The sequence below is a fragment of the Sceloporus undulatus genome, chromosome 8 (genome assembly GCF_019175285.1).
Source record: "Sceloporus undulatus isolate JIND9_A2432 ecotype Alabama chromosome 8, SceUnd_v1.1, whole genome shotgun sequence".
Classification (NCBI taxonomy): Eukaryota; Metazoa; Chordata; class Lepidosauria; order Squamata; family Phrynosomatidae; genus Sceloporus; species Sceloporus undulatus.
In genome coordinates, this window is record NC_056529.1 from 21,989,627 (window position 1) to 22,002,928 (window position 13,302).

Here is a 13,302-nt window from a genome sequence, read left to right on the forward strand (position 1 = left end):
CACGTTCCGCTCCTCAAATTGCCTATAGATATGGAGGAGGAGGAGGAGGAGGAGGAGGAAGAATTAACAGCCAGAAATCAATTTTTAAAGACACCCCCCTTGGAAAACTGCCCTTTAAACCCCACATAAAGGAAATTGTATTTTCCAGAATTCAATTATAGTTTGTTGGACTACAGCGTGATATTACCAGTTTTGTCTTTTTCTCTGGGTTTGTTTTTAATTTGAGTCCCAGTTTGGGGAGGAAAGGCAGGATCACAAGTGAATCTATATTTTTATTATTGTTGTTGTTGTTGTTATGTTTGTTTATACCCCACCTTCCTCCCAGTACAGGGACTCAAGGCAGCTTACAAATCTAAAACATTCCAAGTTAAAACACTATAAATATGCAAAATACAAGTTACATACACACATAAACACACGTGTGTGTGTGTGTGTGTGTGTGTGTGTGTGTGTGTGCATATATATAAAACACGCATATAATGTTAATAATACTGTTTAGAGAGCCAGCTTGGTGCAGTGGTTTGAGAGCTGGACTATGACTCTAGAGACCAGGGTTTAAATCCTGGGTCTCAATGTAAACCCACTGGGCCTCAGAGGATAGTAACAGCAAACCTCCTCTGATGAAACTTGCCAAGAAAAACCCATGATAGGTTTGCCTTAGGGTCACCATAAATTGGAAACCCTATTGTATATAATGGGACTTGAACATCCATGGATTTTGGTATCCACGGGGGTCCTGAAACCAAAGTCTAGCAAATAACCAAATAGTAACAACATAATCAGCTCATCCCCTATTGTATATAATGGGACTTGGGCATCCATGCATTTTGGTATCCATGAGAGATCCTGGAACAAAATCCTAACAGATACCAAAAGCCCACTGTAATAGTAATAATAGCATCATCATCATCCCCCATTTTATATAACTAGACTTGAGCATCCATGGACTTTGGTATCTACGAGGGATCCTGAAACCAAACTGCAGCAGATACCAAGGGCCCACTATTTCTTCAAACCCCCCCACACACACACATGTGTGTGGCAATGTGTGTGGCAATGTGTGTGTGTGCTGCCCCTTGCGCAGCTTCTGCACATATATACTTCTTGGGCCCAGAGGTCAGTCATCACTGCCCCACACTCCCTTCCCTGGAAGAAGAGCCCACTCACTTGCGCATCATATCCTGGACCCCTTGCTTGACCTTGGCAAAGGTGGCCGTCTCCAAACGGTTGAAGAGCATCCCCACAATGGTGTCCATGCTGCGGAACATCTCGGCCAGCACCCTGTACTTGTAGGGCAGTGCCAAGCCTGGGGGGATGTCCTCGGCGAGGGCATGGAAGCGCTGGTAGGCTGGTACTTTCTCACTGGTTTTTTTGGGGGGAGAGAAAAATGGATGAAAGATTAGTGCTAGAAATTTGTTGGGGTTGAAAGCTTGCCTACAGAAGCGGTTGGACAATAATGTTGGATGAGTGTGGCTAAGTGGTCTGAATGCTGGACTGCAATGCTGGAGAACAGGGTTCAATTCCCAGCTCCGCCATAAAACTCCGGGAGACCCTGGGCAAGTCACACTCTCTCAGCCAACTTCACCTTACTTTTATTATTATTATTATTATTTATTTAGGTATTGATACCCCTCCCTTCAGCCCTAAAGGCTCTCAGGGCGGCTTACAATATTATTTTTAATCAGACAGTCCCCTGCCCTCAGGCTGACAATCTAAAAGACACGACACAAAAGGAGAAGGGAATGATGGAGGGAAAGGGGATGAGGTCCAGTGGTTCTTCTCTCCCTCTGAGGCCTGGACCAAGGCAGATGGATTGGAGGGAGGGCTGGATCCATTCCAGACTCCCCCACGTAAGGCAAATTCTGCCTATGCTCGAGCCCCATTCATTTGAATGGGGCTCATGTGTGCGGCAGTGTGTGTGTGTGCTGCCCCTTGCGCAGCTTCTGCACATATATACTTCTTGGGTCCAGACTGTCTTAAAGCCCCCGTCTCCCAATACGCACCTGGCCTCTGCTTTTGGCTCCGGATCCTCCTTGCTCAGATTTCCCTCTTTCTCCCGTCTGGATCCTCTCTTCTCCCGGATCTTGGATTCCAGGAGCCGAGCCCGGTTGAGGCGGCTCTTTACGTCGCCATCCATCCCTGAGGAGCCCGCCGGCAAACGCACTTTCTGCGCCAAAGCGCGGATCTTCTCCAAGCGGCCTTTCAGCTCCGCCAGCTCCTCTTTGGATGTCTCCTGTTAGGAAAGTGCGGAGAAAGAGATATGTTCAGAGGACATAAGCTGTGTACATTTCTATATGCTATTCTCTCACCTTCATAGGAAACTCGTATTTCAACCTTTTGACGTTGTACTTTACTTTATAGTAAAACATTATTTTCATATCAATTTATTTAATGATCAAATATTTGAGCATCTCTTTGTTCAGAATTCAAAGCTCAGGAAGACCAGGGTTATAGAGACGTGAGATTTCATGGTTATCATTACAAAGGCAGCCACTGGACCAATGCCACCCAGCCCTGGCACCTGGGGCATTCTGGGAGTTGCCATCCCCCCCAAACTAACTTTTCCAAGCGTGTCGCTATTCCTTCCTCCTCCTCTGAGGCTCGCCTTATCCTCTGGTGCTGCCACGCCATTTTGTTCTTCCATCTCCGGCTTCAGGGCTGGTGAGAGACCCACGTTTGCCAACTCCTTTGCCTTCTTATCCAGACCGGAAGGGCTGTGGGGCCCAAGAGGCGCAGCAGCGGTGGCTGTGGGTTCAGAGGCCTGGAAGAGAAACATGGGCTGAGGAACCTCTGGAGTCACATCTGGCCCCAAATACCTGCTGCAGGAGCAACGGCTGAGGCTGCCCTCCAGGGCCTCCTTTGGTACATTCCTTGGTCTGAAAGGTTTGGGACTCCTTCCGATTGTGGAAGATCCGCATGCATCCCAGGAGCCCTTATGGATGCCCAAATCCATGGGGGCTCCTGTCCCATGATGTGCAATGGCAGAAGAGTAGTAGTGCTAGTAGTAGGAGTAGTATAAGAGTGGGCCCATGGTCCCTGAAGGGGCTGGGCTCCAGGGCTCCCTCTGGACCCCCATTAGGCGCCATGGGGCATTCTTACGATTACCACATCCCCGGTTGTTCAAGCCCCATTGTGTCTTATTCCATTAAGCCTATATCATAGCTCAAGAAGCCGGGGCTGCCGAGGGCCAGCTCTTGCCCTTCCATTTGGAAAGCCGCCTGGAGCCCAGCCTTAGAAAGAAGGAAGAAAGAAAGGAGGGGGAAGGAACCAGTCCGTGGCTGACTGAGTGAGGCTCACCGTCTCCGGGGCCATGAGCAGCCTCTTCCTGGCCCTGGCGCCGCCTTGGAGCTGGCCTTCCTGGGGCCGGGGCCTCTTTCTGCTGCCGGCCGAGGCTCCCGCTCCCGGAGGCTCCGAGGAGGCTGGGGTGCGAGGCGAGGCCAGGAGGGATGGCGGCAGCTGCTGCTGCTCCTTCTGGGGCGGATGAGGGCCATGCTGGCCCTTGGCTCCCTTGGAGCCCAACGGGGCCCTTCTGCTCTTCGGGAAGAACTGCGTGACTCTCAGCTGCCTCTTGCTCTCCGCCACGTGGCTCCGCCGGGCCTCCGCCATCGAACGCTCAGCGCCCCAACGCTCCATCCGATGGAACGCTCAGCAGCCCAACGTTCTATCTGTCGACTTTCCCGGGTCTGGGCTCCAAGCTCCGCCCTTTCCGCTGCTTGTTCCCGCGAAGGAGGCCCCGCCCTCTTAAAGGCGCCGCGTCCCTTTTTGGAAAAGCCAAGCCTGGATGCACCGAGTATTTGCCCGACTTCTGCTTTAGCTTTATGCGCTGCTGTGGTTCGGCAGGCTGCCTTTGTTTTATATCTAGCTAGCCTAGATAGATAGATAGATAGATAGATAGATAGATAGATAGACAGATAGATGTGTGTGAGTGAATATATATAGTGTGTATACACACTGCTATAACTCTAAAGGGTGCATTTGTTTTATATGCACATATAAAATATACACAGACATATGTAGATTGTATACTATATGTGTATACAATATACAGTATACACATACGTGTGTGTATTTCGGGGCATGGAACTGTGGGGAATACACCCCCCCCCCCAATTTGTAATGTGTTTTATACACAAATATATATTTATTTTGCAAATTTTATATCTTAATTTTTATACAACATTATATAGTTCTGCAGGGTGCGTTTGTTGTGTGTTTGTGTGTATACACACACACATTATACTTATACATATATACTTATATATACTTGCAAACTTTAAGAGTTGCAGCTTAGTTTGTTTATAGCAAAAAGCAGGGAATGTTGTATACATGTGCATTGTGTGTGTGTTTGTGTATTGTTAGTGTAGCTTTTTCATACTCCCAGCGTAACATTGAAATAAAATATGTGGCAACTCCACTACCTTCTGCATCCAAAATGCAGAAATAATGCACTTTGACACCACTTTAATTGCTGCGACTCAGTGCTATGGACTTATGGGAATTGCAGTTTGTTGTGGCACCAGAGCAAAGTTGTTAGGCTGCATCTGCACTGCAGACATAACCCAGTTTGATACCGCTTTAATCCATCCTGGGTCTCAAAAGGATATATGTGTGTTTGTGATGCATATAGTGAAAAGTGTGCCAATTAAATTTAAAAAGACCGCATCCTCACTGCAGAAATAATCCAGATTGACACCGCTTTAACTGCCATGGTTCCATGCTATGGAATTCTGGGATTTGTAGTTTGCTGCAGCACCAGAGTTCTCTCGTCAGATGGCTGAATGCCTCACAAGACTACAGATCCCAGAATCCCATAGCATTGCAGCGTAGCAGTTAAAGTGGCATCAAGCTGGATTATTTCTGCAGCCTAAAACCCCATTAAAGTCGAAAGACCTGACTTCTAAGCAGGCATTACAAGTAGGTTCCTGCTGTTGAACCTCTGGGTTTGTTTCTGGAATAAGCCCCCTAGATGTTGGACTGCAGGCCCCAGCAGCCTTGTTCCAGCATCGCCAAAGTAGGAGGATGCTGGGAGGTGTAGTCCAAGAACAGTTTGCAGACCGCAGCATGAGTCCCACCTCGATTGACCTCCAGAGTTAGCACAGTTCTGGCCCTTTTCCCAATGTCTGCGCTGAGCCAAGAAAATGCCACAAAGCCTCCTGGGGAAGAAGGATCAATGATGAAGGCTATTAATGAATTTATTGGGATTTATGGCCCAAAGCGGACCAATGCCTCTCAAGGACTTAGGAGGATGCAGCATTGGGCCAGGAGACAGAGGTCCAGTCCACACGGCGGAAATAATCCAGTTTGACACCGCTTTAAAGGCCCTGGCTCAGTGTTAGGAAATCCTGGGAACTGTAGTTTCGGGAGCTCTTGCCTCCGTTATCAGAGAGCCTTGGTGCCAAAATCAAGCCACAGCTCCCAGGATCCCATAGCACTGAGCCAGGGCCATTAAAGTGGTCTCAAACTGGATCATTTCTGCAGTGTGTTTTGGACCTAAGAAGTGTGTGTGTGTGTGTGTGTGTGTGAGTCCTAGCAGCAAAGATTTCAGATTGCTATAGCACATAAAGCCAAGGTCCAAAACACACTGCAGAAATAATCCAGTTTCAGACTGCTTTAACTGCCCTCAGTTTGCTTGCCTTGTGCGCTGTAGAAAAGAACCCAAGAAAGCAAGCCTTGCCCCAAATGCGCCTGGCTTATTTCCTCTTCCTTCCCAGATGGGCTTCGTAGCCAGAGCATACAAAGCAAGTAGTCCAGGTTTTTGTTGCCTGTGGGACAGTTTCCAGCTTATGAGGGAATCAGAATAGTCCAAGATTTCCTGTACCTTGGATCAACCATTCATTGGAAGAGAGACTGAAGAAATCAGAACTGGAAAGAACGAGAAGCAATTAATGGCAGAGGAGTGCTTTTAATAGCATTGAGTTTGGGGGGGGGGGTGTTGGTGGAGAGCATTTTGCCCCATGGATGTGTTTGCACCCTAAGAAATAGGAATTTGGATGGATCTCTTCTGGGAGGACTCCAAGCCACACTGGATTTCTGTCAGACCTGAAAGACAAGGGAGAGACTCATAGAACGGCAGAGTTGGAAGAGACTGCGAGGGCCCTCCAGCCCAACGGACGAAGGCATGACCTGGGTGTCTTGCAGGAAGGGCAGCTGTTTGTGTTGAATCTATTCCATCCTTGGCATTTCCTGGAAAGGAGAGAATGGGTTTAAAATGGTATTTGGCCTTTAAGCAGAGGCTGGGTGGCCACCTGTCAATGGGGTGCTTTGATGGAGAGTTCCTCACTCAGCAGAAGGCCTTTCCACCAGGAAGAAGAGGAAGCCGCCCACTGCCCTGCCCCAGAGCCCAGCCAGCAAGGCTCACCGGCGCTGCCGACAGAGCCCCCGCGCCTGGCCCAGGATGGGGCTTCCCCCAGGGGCTGGCCAGGCTCCCCGCCCGGGGCCCAGACCCTCCCGAGAGAGAGAGAGCCCTGACTCCAGGCAGGAGCTGCTCTCTCCGAGTCCCGGAGAGGAGGACGGTGGGCGGGGATTCAAACCCCCGCCCCGCCCCCTCCCTGCAGCCACTTCCGGCTCCCCTTGACCCCGTGACGTCACCCCTGGAGACAGAGGCGGGCGGGAAGGTTAACCCTTTCTCTGCTGCTGCTGCTGCTGCTGCTGCTACGGCAGCCCTTCTCCCTCAGGGCTTGCCTTTGCGCACGGCACCAGGATAATCCGCTTTCGGGCCGCTTTTAAATGTCATGGGGAATGCTGGGATCTGTAGTTTTGTGAGGTGTTCAGTCTGCTCTGTCAGACAGAGCTCGGGGGAGTGTGTAGATAGATAGATAGATATGAACACAGAGAGATATGTGTGTGCGTGTGTGAAAATAGATAGATATGAAAACTGATATAGATGGATCAATAGATAGATAGATAGATAGATATGAAAACCAATATAGATAGATATGAAAACATATATATATATATATATGAAAACATAGATAAGCCACGAAAACAGATAGATAGCTATGACAACTGATATAGATCAATAGATAGATAGATAGATATGAAAACATATAGTTATATAGACAGGTATGAAAACAGAGATAGCTACATAGATAAGAAGATATATACATAGGTATGAAAACAGATATATAGATATGAAATTCAATATAGATAGATATTAAAACAGACATGTGTGTGTGTGTATATATATATATAAACAGATATAGATATGAAAACCAATAGAAATAGATATGAAAAAGATATATAGATATCTATGAAAACTGATATAGATAGATATTAAAAACAGAGAGAGAGAGAGAGATAGCTATGAAAGGATAGTGTGGGAGAGGCCTTAGCTAGACACAAGCCGAGCATCTAACCCTGAAAGCCCTGTATGGCCAAGATGGCTGCCTTAATGAACGCTCATCCCAATGAAGTCTCTCCGAGGGAGGAAGAGGCCCAGAAACGGAGAGCCAGGCCCTGCCTCCAGATGCGGCTCCCATCCCTATTCCCTCCGCATGCATCATCCAATGCAATGTTGGGGAAGATGTTGAGAGACCTCACATGGAAGAAGGGTTCCTCAAACTGAGGGAGATGATCCGTATGGACATCTTGACAGCTTCCCTTCCGGACGCACCTTTCTTAGAGGAGAGGCAGGATTATGTAATAGAGGAAACCTGGGATTTGATAGAAGCATATGGAATAAGGCCAAACAAATTGTAGGAGTCTGTGGCACGAAGGGGATCGGGGTTTATCCCGTGAATATCCCAGGAAATGGCGGGATTAAACATAACGCACAAAACCCGCTGTGAAAGTGGTCACAAAGAAGCATCAACGCGCATCTTTTCACTTTTGGAGTTTCAGCGGCAATGCATTTCCGACGCATGGCTTTATTTGCGCCATTGCAGGTGATAGGTGCTTTGCGCAGTTACTCGCCATTTAGCAGGGCGCTTTAAATGCACTTTCATACCTCTTTGTAAACTCCTTTTCAGTGAAACATCAGAAACAGACTCTTCTAGAAGGCGGCCACATCGCCCAAAAGCCCCCACAAAAAGCCAACCCAGAAAGTGGTACCAAACTGCACCATCCCTGCAGTGCAGACCGCACTGAGGCCATAGACGCTCTCATAGGGCTCTGCTGAACATTTGGCTCAAGACCTTGCAAGATTTGGGGGGTTTCGGGGGCAAAGGGTTTGGAACAGGTCTGGCTGCCCTTGCCCTTTGGGGAAGCCGAAATAGCACCCCATTGCTTCCTCTCCTTTTCCTTCTTCCTTTTTGCACATCTGCAGAGAAGGAATCTGGAGGTGGAGAGATGGGACTTGGGGGGTGGGCTTGGAGGTGGGGCTGCTGGGGTCTCCATCTATTTATTCCCTGGCATGGGAGCGGCAGAGCCACTTGGCATCCTTCCTGGGGGCCTGTCTTCCAGCAAGGTCTCTCTGTCTTTCCCTTCTTTCTTTCTTTCTTTCTTTCTTTCTTTCTTTCTTTCTTTCTTCCTTCCTTTCTTTCCTAGGATGTCTGCCTCGGACCGAGTCGTGGTGGTCCTGGGCGGCGCTGGCACCGTTGGTTCGGGGATTGTCAAAGCGCTGCTGGAAAAAGGTAAGATTCACGCTGCCAAACTATTATTTATATTATAACGCCATGTACGACGGCGCCGTCCAGAGCTGGAAAAACATTGGGAACAAATCCGCGTATCGATTGAAAAGACGCTACGGATGAAAATACAAAATGAGGCTGGAAATATATTCGCTAAACAAAGTTCCTCCCCGACTTTGAAAAAGAAATAATCGGCGAGTTTATTACTTTTAATATCGACGGCCGGAACGATAATAGGATGATATTGGAAAAGATGGGAAATGCCTGAGATAGAAGATGATGGATGGTTATTAAAACCCTTGGAAAGGACAGAAACAGATAAACTGACTTCCCACTTAAATCATAAGGATATGGATGTAATTGAGAGAGAATGGTTTCCAATGATGGAAATTAGAACGAGGAGGTTGTAAGACCAGGGAACATTGATAAGGGAATATAGGATAGATGAGCAAGGGGACTTTGATAAGGGTATATACGATATAAGAGTAAGGGACCTTTGATGAGGGTATGTATATCATGTGAGCAAATGGATTAAATTACTATTTCAAGACAGGAAATGTTCTGGAGGACTGTGTTGTAAAGCATGCATTAAATTTAAAATCAGGAACGGAGATGATGAGTAGATTAGTGGAGAAGGAAGTCACTTAGTGGAAACCTTTAAGGGGCAGGTTCTGTTTTATATTTATAGAGGATATAATCGCCTGCTAACTTTGCAACGAAGATGCTTTTGACATACTTGCAAAATTAAAAAAATATGTTACTTGTAATGATTTGACTCAAAAAAACAGGACTGTGATGAAAACCAGAGATGGCTCTCATACCTTTCACGGCCGTGCGAAAAGCGGAAAGTGCGACATTTATGTCACAAGTAAAGCAACACCGGCTGAAATTCCCTCTTTGCACAACCATTGAAGGTATAGGTTTTCTGGTTTTCCAAACAACACATGTGCACAAGTGTGAATGCACACCCATGGAGTGAATACACAATCGTCCACGGGTGTGAACACCGAATCGCACTAACCACATGGCCATAGGATTCAATGCGCCAGATTCTGACATCGGAGGCTGAATGTTTTCTGAAATGTTATTCCTGTTGCGACGAAAACAGTTTTTTATTGTTTATCAATTGCGATGTTGAGAAATGTAACTCTTCATCTTGGTTTGTGGCTTGTACCTTTTCCATTACTATACTGTATATATATTAAGGAAGGTTGATACGGGGATATTGTAAAAATGGATAAATTCCAGGCAAAATGCCTTCAAATGTTGGTTAAACGTACATTTAAAAGAAAAGTGAGAGTCGTGGAAAAATGAACGTTGTGCTCATCTTCTAAGCTGCTTTTTAAATGAACATTTGTTCCACCCGCAGAGAGAGAGAGAGAGAGATTAAAGGTAATTCATAAAAGCTAACTCTTGATCTGGTCTCGGTTGCATGGCTTGTTTTTTCTTCATTACTCTAAAAATAGATATATATCATTAAGGTTGGTGCTAGAAGGTCCCAAAAATGTGGGAATTCCTGACAAAATGCCTTCAGATTTTGGGTAAATGTACATTTAAAAGGAAAATGAGAATTGCGTCACCAAAAGCCAACTTTGCTCCAATCCGCTGCATTGCTTTTGAAGTTAAATTTTGTTCCACCTGCAGAATTTTTTAAAAAGGTAATTTATTTCAGGGAGATAAATTATTTGTAATGTATTACTTCCAAGGTCTCCTTAGAAGTCAGTTTTCACCGACTGATTTCAAGAAAGAGTGCCGCCGGATCCCAAAACGACTTTGCATTGAAGATGGCTAGAAAAAGGAGGGAGGGTTTCTTTGTGCCTATGTGAAAATGCACTCTGCGCATGCCCAGAGGTGCTCTTGTCTCTCTGATTATCCAGTGATCTGTCCCAGACTTGAACCCGGGGCTCAGAAACGGATCTAACACCCAAATCAAGTTGCACCAGAGTCTGGCAGACCCACAATTGTTCGGACATGGGTCAGATCACACCCACGGCTCTGATTTTGTGTGTCATCTATACAGGTTTCCAAGTTGCCGTAATTTCCCGGGATGAAAGCCGACTGGAGAAACTGAGGCAGTTTTTGCCACCTTCGGCCTGCGATCGCCTCCATGCGCTCGTTGGGGATGTAGGTAAGGAAGGGCTTATGGGAAATCTGAGAACAATTTCACTAGCCAACCTTTGGAAAGACGGCTGGGTTTGCATCGCGGTTCCAGAAATGTTATTTTCCTGCAAGGATGCGGAAGGGAAAACGGTGGAGAAAATGCAGCTGTAAAGTCATTGAGAACCTAAGGATTTCCCCCGACTTCGTATGGTTTTCAATCATTTTAATTTTCTGCATTTCTTTCCCTGCCATTCGTTTTCTTTTTAATAAATGGGCCCTCGGTCTCCGCTGCGGTTTGTTTTCGGCATCTGCAGCAGATACTAAAAACTGTGAACGTTCAAGTCCCATTATAGACCATGGAGAAGTAGAATGGCGTTCCTTATATAAAACGGCAATATCAAATTGCTTTGGGGATTTTTTGGGGGTGGGAATATTTTTAAGCCACGGATGGTTGAATCCATGAATGCAGAATCTGTGGACGTGGAAGGACGACTGTATTAAATTGGTGTACCACCAAACTATAAATCCCAGGGATCCGTACCATGGAGCCATGGCAGTTAAAGCGGTGTCAAAATGGGTTATTTTTGCAGCACGAATGCAAGCCTTTTATGGCTATCTGCCCTCTCTTTCCTTCCAGGGTCGGAGGAAGGGGCCGAGGACGCCAAGGGAGCCCTCCTGAAGGCCGTGGGGAAGGTGACGGACGTTGTCTCCTCGCTGGGCTTCAGCTGGTGGCAAGGAGGACCCCCGCTTTCTCAGTCCCTCAAAGAGCTGCACCGGGTGAGCATGGGAACGGAGGGGTCCTCGAGAAAGGTTTTGGGGGGCTGCTGTGCTGGGAATCTCCACCCACCACCCCAACAATTTTATTCGTGCCCTTTTGCCACTCTTGGCTGCGTTTGCACTGGAAAAGGGACCCCACACTTTTAATCATGGAGTTTATCACACTGAGGCTGATTTCAGCATTAAAGAGAGATTAAAGCGCATTCATCCCACAAATGAAGCGGAAATGGTGACTAATTGTGCAAATGTTTATCGCACGCAATTGCACAAACGAAGTGATATCGGAAAGGTGTTGTTGTGGAAATCCCAAAAGTAAAAAGATGTGTTAGTGCTTCTTTGCAACCACTTTAACAACGGGTTTTGTGCGACGTTGTGCGAAATTGTTTTCCAGGATATTCATGGGATAAACTCCTTTGTGTGATAAACTCCAGAGACCAAATAAGAGAAGGTGTCCTCATTCCTTGATTAAACTGAGCGGTTCCCAAACCTTTCTGGGCTTCCCCCTTGCAATGGATTGGTCTGGGAGGGAAGAAGAGATTTGCTGTAGTAAGCCAGGAGACGGTTGCCGGACAATATGCCACACAATGCCTCTCTTGCAGGTCTTGGACACGCTCCTCCTTAGCACCTTCACTGCCTGGAAGGCATTCTTTCCTCTGGTCAAGGACAATCCCAATGGGTCCTACACCTTCATTACAGGTGAGAAACCTTGTCAGAGTGGAGTCCATTTACACAGCAGCTCAGAGAGTTTGAAGGGCCCCCCAGGTGCCATGTAGTACTACACTTTGCCATGCAGGAACACTAAAGCTAAAGCACTCCCAAAAGATGCCCATCCATCATCCAAAGATGGGGAGTCCACCACCCTTTGGGGAAGTCTGCTCCACTTTTGGATAGCTTCTATGGTCTTCACGTTCTTCTGACAGCATCTTATGCATGTGTAAATGCTCCTGTGGAAGCAGTGGGGCTTTTTCTAATCTAGGGCCAAGCATCTGCCTTTGGCCCAAGGCCATGGAGGCAGAATTGTGCTCTCAGTGTTGCTGTGCTTGCAGTGCGCAGGTAGGTGTGCCTTTTGGTATAAATCCAGTTGTGCATTGTTGCCATTCAGCACAAGGACTGCAGTTCATGCAAAGTGATGTGCTGACTGTGCAGCCCTGGTGCTGAATGACAATGATGCACAATTAGATTTACACCAAAAGGTACAGCTGTGCGCTCACCTACCTGTGCACTACAAGCACAGCAGCACAGAGAGCACAATTCTGCCTCCATAACCTTGGGCTGAAGGCAGATGCTTGGCACTAGATTAGCAAAAGCCTCACTGCTTCCATAGGGGCATTTACACATGCATAAGATGCTGTCAGAATTATGGCCCTGGTGTCCATGCTAAGCCCTGGCCCAGGTGGCATCTCCATTGCAGCCCATTTGACCTTCTCTCTTCCAGGAGGGGCTGGTGAGCGTCTCCTGATGCCCGGCACAGGATTCCTAACCCTGGGGGCTGCCGGAGCCCTGGCATTTTCCCTCATAGTGAGGGAGGAGTACCCAGACGTCCCCTGCAAGCTGAACGAGGTCAGTGCAAGGCGGTGATGGACACTGGGGTGGGATGGAGGGAGCAGAACTGCCTTCTTTGCTTCCAATCCAACCAGACCCACTTTCTCTGTACTCTGGGGCTTCCTAGAGGACCTTTCCCCTCTCGGTCCCCTTTAAATGGTGGGATGCTGAGCATCTTCTGTGGGAGTTTGGGAAAGAGAACGCCTCTGTGAGCAACACACCATCATGGCGCCATGTGTCCAGCTCTGTTTCAACATCCTGAACTGGAGAGAGAGAGAGTCTGCATATACACATTCAGCTATCCTTGGCTGGAAAC

At 47.4% G+C, this 13,302-nt stretch overlaps 2 protein-coding genes and 1 long non-coding RNA gene across 3 annotated transcripts in view; 1 reads left to right on the forward strand and 2 right to left on the reverse strand.

Annotated features, from left to right (window-relative positions):
- CDT1 (chromatin licensing and DNA replication factor 1) overlaps positions 1-4,711 on the reverse strand; it is a 10,422-nt gene extending 5,711 nt beyond the window's left edge. The window contains 5 exon segments of the mRNA XM_042438781.1: positions 1-22; positions 1,168-1,362; positions 2,004-2,233; positions 2,561-2,761; positions 3,298-4,711. The exon segment at positions 1-22 is cut by the window's left edge and continues 9 nt beyond it. Of these exon segments, the coding sequence (XP_042294715.1) occupies positions 1-22; positions 1,168-1,362; positions 2,004-2,233; positions 2,561-2,761; positions 3,298-3,633 (984 nt within the window). The 5' untranslated portion in view covers positions 3,634-4,711.
- Positions 4,712-5,882: 1,171 nt separating this feature from the next.
- LOC121914962 lies at positions 5,883-6,765 on the reverse strand. The gene is made up of 2 exons (XR_006100612.1): positions 6,359-6,765; positions 5,883-6,183 (listed from the first exon to the last, which is right to left on the reverse strand). It is a non-coding gene; the product is annotated as an uncharacterized LOC121914962 (long non-coding RNA).
- Positions 6,766-6,940: 175 nt separating this feature from the next.
- LOC121914958 overlaps positions 6,941-13,302 on the forward strand; it is a 7,544-nt gene continuing 1,182 nt past the window's right edge. Inside the window, exons 1-6 of the mRNA XM_042438785.1 lie at positions 6,941-7,883; positions 8,485-8,570; positions 10,588-10,695; positions 11,305-11,444; positions 12,044-12,140; positions 12,880-13,004. Coding sequence (XP_042294719.1) covers positions 7,750-7,883; positions 8,485-8,570; positions 10,588-10,695; positions 11,305-11,444; positions 12,044-12,140; positions 12,880-13,004 — 690 coding nt within the window. The 5' untranslated portion in view covers positions 6,941-7,749. The remainder of the gene's footprint in view (positions 7,884-8,484; positions 8,571-10,587; positions 10,696-11,304; positions 11,445-12,043; positions 12,141-12,879; positions 13,005-13,302) is intronic.